The sequence below is a fragment of the Corvus cornix genome, chromosome 17 (assembly GCF_000738735.6).
Source record: "Corvus cornix cornix isolate S_Up_H32 chromosome 17, ASM73873v5, whole genome shotgun sequence".
In the NCBI taxonomy this organism is placed as follows: domain Eukaryota; kingdom Metazoa; phylum Chordata; class Aves; order Passeriformes; family Corvidae; genus Corvus; species Corvus cornix.
Genome location: NC_046346.1, coordinates 8,069,889 through 8,087,263, shown reverse-complemented (window position 1 = coordinate 8,087,263; position 17,375 = coordinate 8,069,889). Strand labels below are relative to the sequence as shown.

Genomic DNA, 17,375 nt, shown 5'->3' with positions numbered 1-17,375 from the left:
TTTAATTATTATTTCCAAAAAATAACCCAGGAGTCTTTGGAGCACTCAAAAGCCAAGTCCTCCTCTGTTGCTACAGCTTCTGGAAGGCAAATGCTCTTCAAAAAGCTTCTCTCCTTCTAGCTCCTGATGATTCGATGGGGACCTTTGATGCAACATTTGGATTAGCTGCACACAACTGCACTGAGGGGGACCACAAAAGGGGGAGCTTGGCTGATTGCATAACTTTGAGAAAATAATAAGAGGAAAAGAAGGAATTAGAGAGAGAGAGAGAGAGAGTGGAAAAGAGAGAAAGAAAGAAAGCAATTAAAAAAAAATATCTGAGACTCAAGTTTCAAGACTCTTTATGTGCTGCAGAGGAGCATAAGGTTTACCAGCAAAGTGCAACGGGGAGTCTGAGAGGAGAAATAGCTTTCTCTTTTGCCAAGAAAAAAAAATAGGAATGTGTGTTTTGGACTGGACTGAGAAAGAAAGCTGGGGAGATTGCAAAAAGGGGGGTGCAGGATTTTTGTCACATTGATCCATTCATCTTGATTGTCTTCTTTAAAAAATAAATAAGGGTGGGGGAAGTGATAGGGGGAAAGAGGAAGAGAGGAAAAGAAGGGGGGAAAAGGAAAACAGCAAAAGTGTTTGAACCTCTGGAGCTATCTGCTCCTTCAAGCTGATTGATTAGTCATGATCCCTGCAGTTTTAATGGGAATCATTCAATTGGGAAGGTGGAGCACCCTAGAGTAGATTAGCATATTCTTGTTTACTCATCTTCTGAGGGGCTTTTTCTCTTTTCTTTCATTTTGTGGAGAAGAAGGGAGGGGGGGAGGTTGGGGGGAAGGAGGGGGTTGTGGCTTATGTTATAAAGGAGGCCAAAAAAATAAATAGATTAGAGCATCTTTTGGGGGGAGGGAAATCAGTGGGTCTGAGTCCTGGAGAAAGCTGGGGGGTTGTTTTGGTTTTTTGTTTTGTTTTGTGTGTGTGTGAGTGTGTGTGTGTGTTTTTTTTAAGAAGAAAAAAATAAAGGGAAGAAAATTCAGCAGAAAAAAGAAGAGAGAGAGGAATTCCAGCTGTGGAGGAATAGAGGAGAAGAAGACAGATAGAGGAGAAGAACAGAGAAATACATTTCAACCAAGAAGGAGTTTTGATTTATTTGATTTTTATTTGTTTTAAGGAGAAAAAAAATCTATAAGCAGGAAAAAGAAAGAAAGAAAAAGAAAAAAAGAAAAGAAAAAGCAACTGAGAAGGGTTATAAAAAGAGCAAATACCAAGAAGGGTGAACAAGAGAAGAAAGTCAAGGCAAGGAGGAGCCCAAAGCTGGCAGATCGGGAGGATTTGCAGGGGAGAAGGGGGGGGAAGATTGGAAATGCAGCTCTGGAGTTTGCTGCTGCCTCTTGCGCTTCTCTGTACAGCCCTAGCCAGTGGACCCGAATGTGGGATGGACGAGCGCTCCCGCAGGGCACGAAGGGACACCAGGCACAGCCGCCAGCTCCTCCACACTGCCCCGGGCACCTGTGCCACCAGGTTAGCCCGAGGAAGGCGCTCCACTGCTGGGCTGGAGCCTGGGCATGTCCCCCGCAGGAGGCAACAGCGGGAGGTAAAGGACGAAGAGGAGTCCCTTACCCCGAGCAGGGCGCTCTATTTCAGTGGCCAAGGTGATCAGCTGCGGCTGAAGGCAGACATTGAGCTGCCCCGAGATGCCTTCACTTTGCAAGTGTGGCTGAAAGCCGAAGGAGGACAGAGATCTCCGGCTGTCATTGCAGGTAGGTAGCTGGCCGTGCCTGTGTGCAGCATCCCCGCTCCGCGCCGGGAGCCGGCGGAGCAGGCGGCTGGAGGCGTGCGTGTGTCCGGGAGCGGGGTGTGCACACCCAGCCCCGCGGGAGTGCCCCGCAGCACACGGGGGATGGCAGCGCCTCTGCGAACACGCTGGGCTTGCCTTCACCCCGCCAGATATTCCGGGAGATCCCGGAGCTCTGCGGACCGGCTGGAAGTATAGGCTCGCAGGAAAAGTTATGTAAACTTTTGCATAGGGGAAATAGCAGTGCCCTGGGGTAGTTTCTGTCTCTCTGGGTGCGCGGATTGAGGTGCAGGTAGAAGAGCCAGCTCTTACGGTGGGGTTTTGTCTAATTTTCAGGTTGGAAAACTGTAAGTAGAGCATTTGAAAGTGCCTTGTTTGTATGTATGGAAAGAAATGTATGTGACGGGTGTGTGGCTGCAAAGAAACGCATATCTAAGGTCCCCCTACGATTTCCTTGGTTTTATTGGCTTTTTAGTGTACTCCGCTGTTAGCTCTTTAGATGCAGTGTTAGCATGTGGTTTCCAAAAAGCTATAAAGGAACTTTTTGGCTATTGTGAAACCTCAAATGAATCAAATGAGTTTATAAAGTTCCCAACCCCTCGACACTCAGCTACGGCTGGGACTCGCACTGCAGCTAGAGGATGTGTGGAGTATTTTTGTCTCCCCTTAGAAATGGCAAGTGTAACATCAATGATTCTAAGGTCAAACAGCCCTATAAAATCATTTAGTACTCAAAGCAGCTACCAGTCTAAGCTGTCTGAGCTGGATAATAACAAGGAGTATTGCACTTTTCTTATTTAAATTTTATGAGCCCATCCTGAATTTGGGTCCCTCTCCCCGCGTTCGCGCCCTCTCCCCCTCCCTCCCTCCCGCCACCTCCCGCCCTTTCCCCGCTTTAGTGATAAAGTGCAGCGAAGTTGTCGTGAAATCGGATCCTTTTCGGAGGGTTACAAACCCTTATAAATGTCGCCACATCCATCTTTGCTCTGAAGGAAGTCATAGAAAATGGAAATGCCCTTAAAAAAAAAAAAAAAAAAAGAAAAAGGAAGAAAAAAAAAGGAAACAAGTCAGAAAGAGAAACGAGTATTGGGGGGCGGGGGGAAGACATGTTTTACAGCTCTTTTGGCAAGGAGATTCCCTGAAAGTACAAAGTTTCCATGTCCTAGGATGCCTTAAAGAGACAGGGAGGATTTCCCCTTTCCCTTTAAGTGGAGTCACTTCCTAGCAGGAGGCAGCGCTGCCTGTGCCGGTGGCGCGGCTGCCCCGCCAGCCCCGCTCCTGTCCCCTGCCACCCTCCCTCCTGCCACCCTCCCTCCTGCCACATTCCCGGCCGCGCTGCCCCATCCCTGACCGGCGCGGCTGCTGTCTCGCAAGAAAGTTGCTTTGTCCTGAGGAAAACAAAAACTGAGATGAACTCAGCCGTGCTTTTCCTTAACTTTCCCTAATCCCAGCTGCTCCGCTCGCTTGTGAGGAGGGGGACGCGGTTTGTGCGGGGCTGCCGGGGAGGGCAGGACGTGCCGGGCATGGGCTGGTCCCGTGTGCCTTCAGAACAGTGATTTCATAGGTGAACCACGTTATTCCTTGTTTTATTCCCCCTGGCTTTCTCACACTCTGCTCTTCCGGTTTCCAACCCTAACTTAAACCCCAGGGCTCAAAGTGCTTCCCTTTCAAGTTAGGCAAGGCAGAATTTTGGGTTTACACAGATCTCGTCAGTACCAAAACAGGGTCAGTGTATTTTTTAATGTGTTTAATCCAACACCTGGGACCCCGTGTCTGTCTTTGGTGCAAGTATCTCTAATTCTCACAACAGGGAACCTAGACAAACACACACAAAGATCATTTGTAGTAAAATACTTTAATTGGATGGGGGAGGTTGGGTTGTTGCCTGTATAAAACACTTGACCCATTTTATGCATGGAAATAACATTCCACTGTGAAAAATGAAGAGAAATGCCCCAGTTTTGCACCGTAGAGCTTCAGCTCGGCTTGGGAGGACTTTGTGATTTTTATTTTATTTTTAAGCTCCCCCTGCCCCCCTTGCACGCACTCTTGAAGAGGAGTCAGGTTTGGCTCTGTGTGTAAACACCTGGAAGAGGTCCAAGAGGAACTCACTTGGAGTATCCTCTGCACACCACAGCCTCCCAGACCTGCAGCAAGCTTAGGGAGAGATTACGCTTCCCTCAATGAGGAAATCAAGGGTTCTGGCTGCCAAAACTCTTGGCTTTCACATTTTCACTGTTTTGGGATGTGACAGACTGAGGAGCTCAGTTGTGCTGTTGAATTTGCATCTGTAGGACCCCACTGAAATCAAGAGCCCATCTGGGTGTTTGGAGGGGAAGGGACTGGGGCACATTTTCTGGCAGTGCCAGAAGTGAGTTTCTCCCCAACTTTCGTCCCAGTTGCGAAGTGAGAAGCTGTGCGGCTGTACAGATCTGAGGAAAAGGGTGGGATTGACTGGGATACACCTCTTTTTCAGAGTTGCTCTTGTGTCATCACCTACTTTCTGCCCCCCACTTTCTGCCCATGCTGACTGCTCCCCTTGCATCCCTCCCTGCTGGCATATAAGAAATTACTGCAAGTTGTACAGAAGGAGCCCCATGTGTGCCTGTAGGGGAAACCTGTTGTGTCTGTTAAAAATCTCGTGTAGGACCCAAGTTGTTATCAGCTTCTGCGCCTGAGCCCTGACATAACGGAGTTCTTCTGCTAATCCAGGCTACAGGAGTTTCTGTCTGGAGCCAACTCTCCTTACGTCACCCTCTGCTGCAGTATTCAATTTGTTTTCATAAATGGCTAATTTTACAGCGCTGTTAAGTGGGTTCGTCATTGTGCCGGGCCATGCCCTGTCTCTGATGAGAGGCAGTCCTGGTGCCAGGCTCTGCCAATTTTCACGCTGCTTGGCAGCGATGTTTTTGCCGCCCTGTTTGACTCCACTGATATCTGCTCTGGCATTTGTCAGAGGGAAAGCTGTTGGGAAACTGGAAGTCTGACCCATTGATCTGCGTTACGCAAAAGCTCAGGAGCCCTGTCGGGGCTGGGCTGCGCTGCTCGGAGCGGCTCCCGCCGTGCGGCTCCCGGAGGCAGCTCCCGGCTCCTGCGCACTCGGCCCCCCTCCCTCCCCGGGCCGCAGAGTTCTTGGACAAACCCTGCTCGAATGTGCGCACCTACCCCGCAGCACAGCACATCCCTCTTGTAAACACGCACATGTGCACATGGAATCAATCAGGCGGCTCCGGGCACCTTCCCCCGCGGAGCCTGTGGATGCTGGTGCAGGAAAGGGTTAAGGTGGGGCTGTGCTCGGTTAGGTAATGCACACACACCGTGCAAAAAAAGGGGCTTCAAAGCGCTGCTGACCTTGCTGCTGTTGTAGTCAAGGATATTTCAGTTCCACTGTGAAAACGCAACCCCATCCTAAGAAACAGGATCCTCCCGAGTCCCTGTCAGGGTGTTTTCTGGTGTATGGGGTAGCTCATGTTTTCACAGGAGCGAGATGTTGACTCTTTACTGGCTGGGGCTGAGAGGAGCGGGATGAATGATCGGCAGCAGGAACCGGAGTAAGAAGGCGTGCCTGCTTCTGAAGAGTGAAAGTTGTTTGTATTTTGGTTTGGGGTTTGTTGTTGTTTTTGTTTTGTTTTGTTTTGTTTTTTTACTTCTTGGTTTCATTCTCCTCTGTCTCTCTATTCCTCAGCCTGCCTACAGGGAGCATGATCCCAACTTAATAAAGCTTCATATGTAAGGGAGTGCCTATGTTTTCCCAACTTCGGTCCTTGATGAACATAAAACTGCAGCAGAATCCAAAAGAAGAGAAAAGCCAAAATCAGCACGGTGGAGCTCACTTAAAGCCACAGCTTTTGCATGTTAGAGACTGAGAAACGTGTCAGGGTCCAGTAATTGGGCAATTATAAGGATCTGTAATTGACACTTCATAGGTCTGGTCCCCCCACGGGGTTAAAGAATATATGTTTACTTTGGGGAGTTAACTTGTTTTCTTCTGAAGTTTTGGAGTCTGATATTGGTTTAATACACTTCGGGTAGAATTGGTGAGCTGTGTCCTATCTCCAGAGCTGATTCTCATGCTGGGTGTGCTGGGAACTGGAGGATGTTTTCAACAGAGAGTTTACTCAGGGTCTCACTGGCATTAAAACACTTGGCAGGTAGATAACGTGGCATTTTCTCATGTTCAACAGCCTGTTATCTTTCAATCGTATGAATTTTCTAGTCATGTTCTGTAATGAAGGACTACAATGAAGGAGTAAATCAAATATAACACTTGTAGTTCTGTTGTTTAATTAGTGCTGGCATGTGCCAGGTCCCAGGGTGCTGGCCATGGTGGGCAGAGTGGAGTGACAGGAGCTGGAACACCTGCACAGATGTTCCTGCAAGGTGACAAGTCTCTGAAACACCACTGCTGAAGGGTGGGGGAAGCTGTGTGGGTTTGGCTTCCCTGTGGATGGGTTCAAATGATTATCCACTTCATGACTATGGATCTGGACATGGCTTGACTCATAGGTCACTGAAAAAATACCCTCACAGCTTTTTAGTCATTTACTAAATATTTGCCTTTGAACAGCACATTTCCTTCAGCCTGTGGAAGCTGGCACAAGAATCAGGAACTGATTTTTCTTTCCATAACATTTCCTATTTAATCTGGTCTCATTCTTTTGACCAGCTACACTCCAGAGTCAGAACAGCCCAGTTAAAAGAAAGCTGGGGGCTTTTTCCCCCTTAAAGCACTTACACGTAGGCTGTTCTAATTAATTAAATGGTAATAAAACAGTGAGGGTAATTTGACTGTGTGTGTAAAGGATGGCAAGTTTAGATTCCTATATGATGTATGGCTGTCTCCTGCAGGCACGGAGTTGTGTCCCAGGCTGAGTTTGCCTCTCCAAGCTTCATTTCAGCCTGATTTATTTTGAGCCAACCTGTTTCGGTTAGGAAAACCTGCATGAGGCAGAAAGCAAGCGGAGAGAATGGTGTTTGGAGAAAGAGCAGGAGCAGGGCTGTCCTCAGGGACCCGTGGAGATGTCTGGAGGAGTGCAGAGAAGAGCTGTGCAGGGCAGGCTCGCTGCTGAGGGCGAGGGGAAGCCCTTGGAGAGCCTTCGCACGCGAAGCCATTGCCAAAGCCAGCCCTGGGCGGGGTTGGAGCATCCTGGGAATCAGGCTGGAGCTGCTCTCCAGGTCCCCACTCCCACCCCACGTGGTGCCAGGAGGGGCTTGTAGGTGGCCGAGGGGTGCTGAGGCTGTGGCTGCACTGAGCACAGGTGTCCCCTGTCAGCCCCAGCAACACAGAGGACTGGGGAGGGATGAGCTCAAATCCCAAATCCCAGAGGGTCTCACTGATGCTGGCTCCCTGGGGACCCTAATCCAGACCCTCCACACAGGTAGGTGCCACTTTCCAGTGCAGAACAGGACAGGGCTCTGCTTGCAAAGCTGACCCAGGTGTTTGCTGAGGCAGCTCCATGAGCTTTGAGTCGGCTCACCTTTGCCAAGGGTGGGAGAGATCCTCGGCTGAGCACATTGAACAGCAGAGATCCAGCTGCCAGTGGACACCTCGCTGGTCACTGGGGCCTGACTCAGTTTGCAGGCAGCCAGCTGAGGGGAGCAGGGGCGTTTGGTGGAGAAATGCCTCCTTTGGAGCCTGGATCTGGCTCTGGTCTGTCATGAGAGACGTGAAGCCACAATGCATCCAGGAGCACCTTTAACACAAAAATGTTTCACACCCTGGCAGCCCAGAAAACCAATTGTGTCCTGGGGTGTGTCAGGAGGAGTGTGGGCAGCAGGGGAGGGGGATTGTGCCCCTGTGCCCCTGTGCTCAGGTGAGACCCCACCTGCAGAGCTGCCCCAGCCCCGGGGCCCAGCACAGGAAGGACCTGGAGCTGCTGGAGAGAGGAGGCTCCAGGGGGATCAGAGGGATGGAGCAGCTCTTCTGGCAGGAAAGGCTGGGAGAGCTGGGATTGTTCAGCCTGGAGAGGAGAAGCTTTGGGGTGACCTCAGTGTGCCCTTGCAGGGCCTGAAGAGAGCTACAAGAGAGCTGGAGAGGGACTTCTGACGGAGACCTGGAATGCCAGGACAAGAGGGAATGGCTTCACACTGAAACAGAGTGGTTTTAGATCAGATATTAGGAAGGAATAATCACCTGTGAGGGTGGGCAGGCCCTGGCACAGGGTGCCCAGACCAGCTGGGGCTGCCCCTGGATCCCTGGCAGTGCCCAAGGCCAGGTGGGAGCAGCCTGGGATGGTGGAAGGTGTCCCTGCCATGGCAGGGGGTGGAATGAGATGACTTTTAAAGGTCCCTTCCAACCCAAACCATTCTATGAAAATGCAGGAACCATGCAGGACCAACAGGGTTTAGGTGCTCTCAAGGCCACAGGATCAACCCAGTGCTTTCACATTGGATTTTCATGCTGGCCCGAGCCAGGAAAAAAAAAGAGCCAAAGTATAGTGTGTTTTCTCAAAAAGACATATTGAAAAAACAAAAATAAACCCTTCCATGACTGGGGTCAGCTGAAATGCTCCCATATAATAGTTTTGCTTCTAATTTTATCTGTTGCTTTTTCAGGTCCTCTTTTCTTTTCTCCAATAGAAATTACAGGAGCAGAAGCAGAGAAGGGACCACCTGGGTTGCCAAATTCAGTCCCCTGCAGTGTCAGGGATATAACAGCAGATAATTAGTCCAAACATTCACAGAAAATCCACTTTGTAGGCTCTGATATAGCACAGGCCACAGCAGATTTCCCAGTGCTCTACTATAAACCAAAGCTCTTTAGCTAAGACCGAGAGTCACCACTTTAATGTAAGACAGGAAAAGAGAAGGACAGATCCACAACATCTTAAGTACCTAAAATCCAAAACATTGGTCTAGAAAACTGTTAAGTATGAGAAAGAAAAACATTGGCTGGTAAAAGGTATCAGCTTTCTTATTTTCAGAGAGTTAAAATGAATCAGGTGTTTTGACAGTTATGAAACTTCTATTGAAATTTTAAGTTGGAATATTTGCCAAAACTGATCCTTTCCCACAGATAGTCTGTTTTGATTAATTTCTCCTTTTCCTGAGAAAAATATTTTATCAAACATTTCCCACCCTTCTCTGGTCTTAGCCTGTGTGGCAGCTCCTACATCCCCTTGTAGTAGGAATGAACACTTTCGCTTTATTGCATTTTTACTTCTTTACATCTTATACTCCAGGTTATTGAGAAAATGCATCAGAAAACACTTGTTTGATCAAAATCCTCTATGTTTTTTCTCTCAAGTGTATCAGCAAGTTTAATATCATCTTTTTCTTCATTTACCCTCCTCTCTCAACACTGCCAAATTTTTCATCTAGCACTGTTTACATGGTCAGTATATATCAATCTTATTTCATATATGCAAAATATATTGGACTTTTCTGTTTCTTGGGTTCTGAGCATTTGCTTCATGCATTGTTCTGTGCACAGGTGCTGTGCTGCCCATTTTGTTTCTTTGTTTTCCCAAAAAAGAGGCTTCTGAAGATGAAGCTGTACCTTTCCCCTGACCTCACCCTTCAATTCTTCTGCGCCCATTTCCCCACCTGGGGGTTGCTGACATCTGGATATGATTCTTGATTTTATTTCACCTTTCTGTGGGGAAGGAATACTTGATTGTTGTGCTATTTTCTCTGTCTCTCCACATTTCTCTTCATTTTCTCTGCTGTGAGCATGCATGCACACACACACACCATTTCCAAAGCACCTTTGATTTTCTTCCCAGATCAATAGAGCATTTAAACTCCAATGATCAAGGAGGAGCAGCTTGTTTATTTCCCCACATATTCTGACACAAGTGGCACATCTTGTAAACTGCTTTGATTTGATGTTAGTGCCTATTATAAAGTTTACTCTCCCCAGAGCCATCCATGAAGTTAAAGTACTCTTACTCTGATCAGGAGCAGAGCAGAACTCAAAAAGGTGAGGTAAAAAGAGAACAGGAGTGAGTATCTTACCACAGAATTTTGCTTTCTGCTGTCCTTGCTGACAGTGATCAGAACAATTTGAGGACTGTTGAGCATCCGTAAGTTTGGGCAGCACCAGTGAGGGTACTTTATGTATCACACTTTAAAGTGAACAAATATAAATGAAGGTCTATTATCCCTTGGTAGAATGGGGCTGGATTTGTGGCTACACAGGAAGCATGGATTTCATCCGAAACCTAGTCAAGAAAAATACCACTGAGCTTGGCTGAGTCTGGAAAAGGCTGTGATTTCAGAGAGTTTTCTGTACCTCTTCTCTATAGCCTGGACCTGTCTGTGGTCCTTGCTTCAGGATCCTTTATTTTGCTGGCCTTTTTTGCTTCAGATATGAGAGAAGAAAAACTGTGAAGCCCTAACATGAGGGGAATTGGCCAGAGGAAAGGAGACATGTTTATTTGCTTTTGCTATACTCCAAATCTCAAACTGGCCTCTGTCTCTTTCAACCGTTCTTCTTTTCTTTTCCCTCCCTTTTTTCCTTTTTTATTTTTTTAATGTTAAAATCTCGCCCATTCCAAACCCACTCTCCCATTTTCTGTTCTGCAGGGTGATGTAAGTGTGCAACTTTCCCATCCAATCCCTCCACCCTCTCTTATCACCATCCTAGTCTCAGTTTTTCCCCTGCTGTCTGGTGTCCTTGATTCCCCCGCTTTCCCTCCTTCCTGCTCTGCACAGTTGCTGCTTTCCTGCTCCTCTCCCATCTCCTTTGCTGCGGGAGGGTGGTGTCCCCTCCGAGGGTGGCCACAGGTTGGTGGCTTCAGCCAACTGGTGTTGGAAGCGCTGTGGGAACAGAGGGTAAGCAGGCTCTGTGTTTGTGTGCTTAGCCAGGCTCATGGGCTTGCCTATTTTCCGGGAATTATTGATATTGTTCTGTTTAATATCCATCCTCGCCGTGCACAAACAAGGAGCGAGCGGTCGCTCTCACAGAGAGGGAGCGAGGGGGAATTGAAACTGAGAAGCATCTGGAATTGGCCTGGTGAAGCAGCAGCTGAGAGATATGATACCAGCTCATGAAAGCAAAAGAATTGCTGTGCTAGAGAAACAAACCACTCTGTTCTCTGCTGGGCACCTCCTGGGGCCTGGTGGGCTCTCGAGTCTTCCTTTTGGGTGATATTTAGGGCTTTTTTATCTCTTCTCCTTCCTCCCCTCCATCGTGTTTTTCCTCCTTTGCCTTATCTAATTTATTGTCTCTCTGTTTGCTTTAAATCACTTTCCCATATGGATTCTCTCTTCTGACCCATCTTCCCCTCCCTCATCTGATTCCCAGGAGTCTCCTGTCATCATGGAATTGGGAGAAGAGCAGCCCTGTTCCTGACACCGAGCATCAGCTGCAGGCTCCTTTCCTCCTTCGTTTTCTTCCTTGTCTGTTCTCTGCTGTTAGTGTTGGAAACCTATTCACAAAGATCATCCACTGGATTGAGGAAACAGATTTTATCACCATTATTTTGTTTGTTTTATTCAAGACAGGGAAAGAAATAGAAAGGAAAGGCCTTTGCTGTTACCAGTGTTTCTTAGTTTTGAATGGAGTTTTTTTTTCTCCTGTACTAATGTATCCTAGTGCTGTTATTTTCCTTTAGCATTGCAGCAAGATTACGGTTTTATAGTCCTGATCTTGCCACAAAACTTCCTGCTGCTGCTGGTGATAAATCTCAGGGGCGAGAGAACACATCCCTTAAAATCAGGGGAACTGAGGAATGGAGGGATGCTCTGATTTGTCCTGGTTGTGGTGGTGTGCTGTGACAAAGTCAGCAATCAAGCCCAGCAGCAGCCCTTTTGCTACCTTTTATAATTGTTTTTTAGGGATGGTGATGGTTATTCCTCAGCTGAGATTGTTCTCCATGTGAATTCCCATGCCCTAATTCCTGTAGGATGTTTCCTTGTAGCTGTTGGTGGTTCTTCAGTGGATAAGGGCAGTGCTGAGCCAGTGGTGGTGATGGAGTCTGGCACCTGCCAGGTGACATCTGGCTGGTGACAACACAGGGGCTGGGGGAAGAAGGCACTTGGCATTTGTGACATGAGCTCTTTGGAGATGGCAGAAAATCAGATGGTCTGGAATTCATGTCTCTGAGCCAGACGCTCTGGTGATGGTGGAATCCACATGAATGACTGTATTTCTCAGATGGAACAGTGTGCAGCCCACAATGGGAGAGAAAAGCAAATATCAGCAAAGCCCCTTAGTTCAGAGCACTCCTATTTAAATTGGAATACTTTGATATTTTTTATCTGCCTGCACATTGATTATTGTATTGACTTGCTGAAACGGCTTGTAAAACATGGAAGTTGCAACTGCTTATCTTCCTAGGAAATGCTGAAAATCTGTCTCTGGATATCTCAGGTTATTAAAGCAAGGACAAAAACAACTAATTTACCCCATAGTTAAATTCAGACCCGGTGAGAGGTTGCAGAAGGGGCCCCAGAGGATTTTTGGGGAGGGATCACCGCCCAGTACACACCCTCATGGCTAAGCAATCAGTGTTTCTGTCGGGAGCATCACCAGGGAGGATGCACATCCTACAATCCATGGGAGTTTCTTCTGAATGCAGCAGCATCTGTGCTTGTAAAGTGTGAGGTGCTAAAGTTGAAATCTGGAGCTTGCATTACTACTGTCTTACATGTCATCTGTCTTGTGGATAAACAGAGCAGCCTCACGGAGGTCAAAACAGCACCTTTCACCAGTGATAATTTAATGAGAATTATTTTCAGTGTAAACTAGACAAGAACTGGAAGTCTCCTGTGAAGCTCGTGAATGGAGATGTTCAGGGAGAAAAGGAGTACTGGGAGAAAAAGCAAATGTTAACTAAATACATTACACACACGGTTTTGAAACATACTTGGCAGAGGGAAGGGCGAGCAATATAAGCCAGATTCTGCTGTTGAACACACCAATGTAAACCTAGAGTAACTCCTTTGGAGAGGAAATCGGGGGGGCTGCTCCAGACCTGTGAATGTGTAGAATTTGGGGCAGAGACAGAGGGCATGCAATGGGGAAAGTGACCAAGCTGAGAGGTGGATGTTGTGGAGAACAACCTCCAACTACCGTCACCGCTGTCGGTGGTTTTATTTGGGTGTGTAATGGTTATGGTGATGCAGTGGGAAACATTTGTACAATGTGGGGTTGTTTTTGCTTTTTGAAGTATTTTCTGCATATACCTATATCGTAATCCCTCCAGACTGCGGGACTGGGCCATGTACCAGTGTTACAGTGAGCCCTTTGTGTTTCCGGCAACAAACACTCCTGAACTCTGCTCTCCAGGCTTGTGGCCTAAACTCCTTCACCCCCGCCTGTACTGTCCCATCTCCAGCAATAATATTTCCTCCTCTGTTTATAAACAAACACCCTCAGAGGAAGTTCACGGGAAGAAAAGTTAGTTAATGAAAATCAACCACGCACCCAGGCCTGGGCTGCGGGCTGGAGCCAGCAGGGTTGCTGGATGTTTCCTACCCTGCATCTGTTTGTAGGAGTTTCTTTGATGAGATGTTTGCCTGTCTGTCTAATTCTGTGTCTTCCTCATCTTTTCCCATCGTCGTGGAAAATATAAAAGAAGTGGGGAAAAATTGCGGTCTCAATTTGCTTTGAAATCAGCATGGACAATATTTGGGAACCCCGAACAGGGAGATTGACTTCAGTAACCCTGTAGATTTTCTTCTTGGTAAATCCACAAATTTTGTCTGCTTTGTTGTTGTTGTTTTTTTAGCATCAAAATCTAGATTCTGGCTCCTGGCAAAACTGTTGCTCTTGAGTTGCGCAAAGGCTGTAAAAGGACTAAAATAGCCCAAAGGATAATTGTCCACTATAGTCTGAGCACAGAGCTGATGATACATCTGGTGTTGCACATTATTCTCATAGAGCCACCCCTTAAGGAGGTAGGAGTGAGCTGGACCCAGGGGAGTGGGTAACACAGGGCTGTGGTCACCGCGGGCATGAGCGAAGCACGGTAATGGTACTGGCAGCTGGAAAACACAGAATGTTTTTTGACTCGTTCCAGAGGTCCCACAAACCTCTTACAGCACAGGGGCAACTGAATAAATAGTCCATTTTCTTGTGGCTGCTCCTGGGTTGTGTCTTTAGCACTGCACCTTGGTCTCAGGTACAAGGTGAGTGGATTAGGTGTTTGTTTCCTCTCAGGAGAAAATTGGATTCTCTAGTAAGTCTTTCTGGCCACTCAAAATACATAGGAAGATCATCAGACAAAGGAAAGCTCTGGCAGTAAGGGAAGTAGCCTGGTCAGGGCTGTGGTTCCTCACTTGGGCAGAGGTGTGGTGTCGATGCAGTGCTCATGTCACTGTTCCAGGCTCTTTCTCTTCCATAAGGAGTGTATTTGGAAACTGGGGCTAAGGAAGCTTTTACAGATATAATAGATGTGGAAGTTGTGGTCCCACTTTTAGTTCTAAGAGCCTTGAAGTTTTAGAAGTGTACTACAAAAGGTCTCCAGTGCTGGCAGAATCCCCATACCTTAAAATGGGATGGTTTAAAATAGTCTTATCCATTGCTTTTTGTTGAAAGAGCAGTTTCTCTTACTGAACAAATATCTTCTGTCAAGTCTTATCTGTAAGACTATTCCAGTGTGGTCTCTCCACCTCCCATTCCAACGGGGGGAAGATAATCAGAAATGAGCATTTTGCATTGCAGCATGGACAGAGTTTATCCGTTGTTGCACAACCCCTTTGCTTGCAAGCAGGTTAAATAAAGGAGCAGGGTGGGGCAGTGGTGGAAATGGACCTGGTTTATACTGGTGAGCTTCCTCCAAGAATTCCAGCGTAACTATCAACAGTTTCTCCTAGCAGGAAAGTTGAGCGATTCATTCTTACCCTTTGAGGAGTTCTGAATTATTGAAGTGCAGAGGATGTTCTGCTGGGAAAGGCTGTAATTCCCCGCAGTCCTCTTTGCTAGGGATGGTTTAATCAAACAGACTGTTTACGTTCTGTGTCTCAGCAGAGGCAATGCTCAAACAGCAGTGGTCTTCAACTGGATGCTGTAGCACTGGGGGTTTATTTTATTTTGTTTTAAACATCAGCATACCACCAGTTTTACTGGGAAATGGCCATCTGCAAACACCTGCAAGCTCCATGGAACAGGCCAGAGAGGGAAGCAACAGCAGCTGCATCTCACAGAGGCAAAATGAGACAGCAAGGGGGCTATGTTTCTTCTCCAGAGGTTTCTGCAGGGCTGGGATTTGGCAGCAAAGGTGGGCTGGGAGCACTTGCACTCCTGGAGGAAGAGACCATGCAGCAGGAGGAGGCTGAATGTTGGTCCAAACTCTTCTCTGAGCCTCAAACAACTGATGGTAGAGTCAGAGAAGAAAAAGCCTTTTTGCCAAAACCTTGTGTTTTGCCTCACACTGCGAAGGCCAAACTGTTCCATGAACAGTTTATGTGCTCTCAGACGTAAGAGGGCTCAGACTGAATGAAATGGGAGTTAAGTATTCCATGAGAGAGACAGAAGAAAGAAATGAGATTAGGACAGCTCTTCCTACCACCGCCCATCTCTCCCCTCACTCAGGAGGAACATCTTTTGCACCTATATCAACAAACCGACACTTTATTGCACTTCTGCAGTATGTCCAAAATTGGCCATAAACCTTGAGTCAAGATTTTAACTTGTGTTCAGACACTTTCTTTTTTTATTCTTCTTTGGTATATTCTGGAAGTGATGTATTTCCGCTCCCCATGCGCAGGATCTTCTGTGCATCACTGAGGAGGACGCACGTAAGTAGGCAATGTGGCCAACATTCTTCCAAACCCGAGCAATCCAACCAGCTGTTCAGCAGGGCTGTTATTTATTGAGAACTGTCAATGTGTTCAACACATGGTGTCCTTTGCCCTGTCGAGCCAACAGCCTGGCTTTTATGGGTTTCTCTGACACTTGTCACACACTGGTGACAGGACGAGCTGGAATGGGCACATGGGTTTATGTGAACATTACTCTAGAAGGGCATTGCAACAAGATGTTCTATAAGGAAAGCAGAGACAGAGACCAGTTGGCAGAGGAGAAAACAGAGGCTCTTGCAAAGGGTAGAGGTTTCTTTTTGGCTGGTGCGTTCGGAAAGAGAACAGAGATTTCCTTCAGCGATAAATTAGATGCTTGGGGAGAAAGAAAGGGTGTTTGTTTCAGCAGTGATGCAACTCCTGTGTGAGAGAAGCAGACTCCCTCTCCTGTTAATTCCAGCTGCTGGTTCTGTGGCAGAGTAGAAGTGCACAGGTTGCTTTGGGGTTTTAGTTGCTGCTCTGCAATTGCTGTGAGGTGCCTTCAGGTCTGTCCTTTGCGTCTCCAAAGGTGGGATAATGGCTCTGAGCAGCCTGCAGATAGATGCTGTTTATAAGGGTGAGGACATGCCATTAGTGCAGTGCTTCATGAATGAAGCTGTAAATGACAAATGCCACTCCTTTGCACCAACAGGTTGGAATGTTCAGCCAAGAAGCCCGGTTGGCCAGGGTCGTGCTGAGTTCTTGTGCTGCTGTAAAGGGAAGACTGAGATTGTGGAGTGCCAAAGAGACAGAAAGACAGGGGCACATCTTGCCAATCTCCTACTTATCTATTTGTCCCATCTTTTTTCTCTTGACTTGTGTAAGCTCGTATTCATAAGTATCACAGGTATTTATTCTCCCCCACTGAAAAACAGAGCTGTTGCCTGAACAGTGTGACTCTGGCCACATTCCCTCCTATTCAGCACAATGCAATCTTGGCTCTTTACTGGTTAATATTTTCTGTCAACAACCTGCAAGAAAACAAAATCAGTGCTGATAAAATTTGCAGATGTTGCAGAATGCAGGGAGTGGTAAACAATGACCAAAACAGGACTCTCAGTTGGGTGTTTTCAAAAGCTGAGAACATGCAAACTATGCATTAGAGTAAAGCCAAATGTGAAGTCATTCATATAGAGAGAGGGGCGGTGGGTCACACACAAAGGATGGATTGGGGAAAGGATCTTTCACCTGGAAGCTGAATGTGGAGCAGCAACTGCCTGTTGGAATAGATAAAGCATGTAAATGTGAGCTGCCAATGTGAGGCTGTGGCCAAAGGTTTGGAGTCATGATTGGCTGGGTAAACAAGGAGATATTAAACAGGACTGGGGGGGTTGTGTTACCCCTGTGATGACACTGGAGTCGCTGCTGCCAAAGCACTTTGTCCCATTCTGGTGTCTGCAGTTTAAGAAGGATATTGTATGCAAGAGGATTTAGAGAGAAAACAACTAGCAGTGACAATAATTATGTGATTTGTAACAAGCCTTGAAGTGTTGGACTCAAGAAGATTAGGAGGTGACTTGATCACCATGATCTTTAAACGTGTGTTTTGGGGATGTTAAACTGATAATTGGGAGTTGGAAATGAATAATAGAGGATATGAGTAAATCCAATTGATCCAACGGAGACTAAGCAACTTTAGAACAGCAGTGTTTTAGCCCTGTGAGTAGTCAGTTATTGAAAAACCTTTCTGAGTGGAATGGTGGAATACCTGTCACCATAGCTTTCAATGCAGAGCTAATAGTTTTTCCAAACTACAAGGTCTTTAAAGAGGAATTAATTCAGTGGTCACCCATATTGTGTCTAAGAACTTCCAATGTCAGAGTATTCTGGGTTTTTCAGCTATTACTGAAAAAAATGGTTGAAGCCA

The 17,375-nt window shown here is 46.9% G+C and overlaps 1 protein-coding gene across 1 annotated transcript in view; it reads left to right on the top strand.

Moving 5' to 3' along the window:
- Positions 1-885: 885 nt before the first annotated feature.
- PAPPA (pappalysin 1) overlaps positions 886-17,375 on the top strand; it is a 180,306-nt gene continuing 163,816 nt past the window's right edge. Inside the window, exon 1 of the mRNA XM_010397645.4 lies at positions 886-1,748. Within this exon, the coding sequence (XP_010395947.2) occupies positions 1,352-1,748 (397 nt within the window). The 5' untranslated portion in view covers positions 886-1,351. The remainder of the gene's footprint in view (positions 1,749-17,375) is intronic.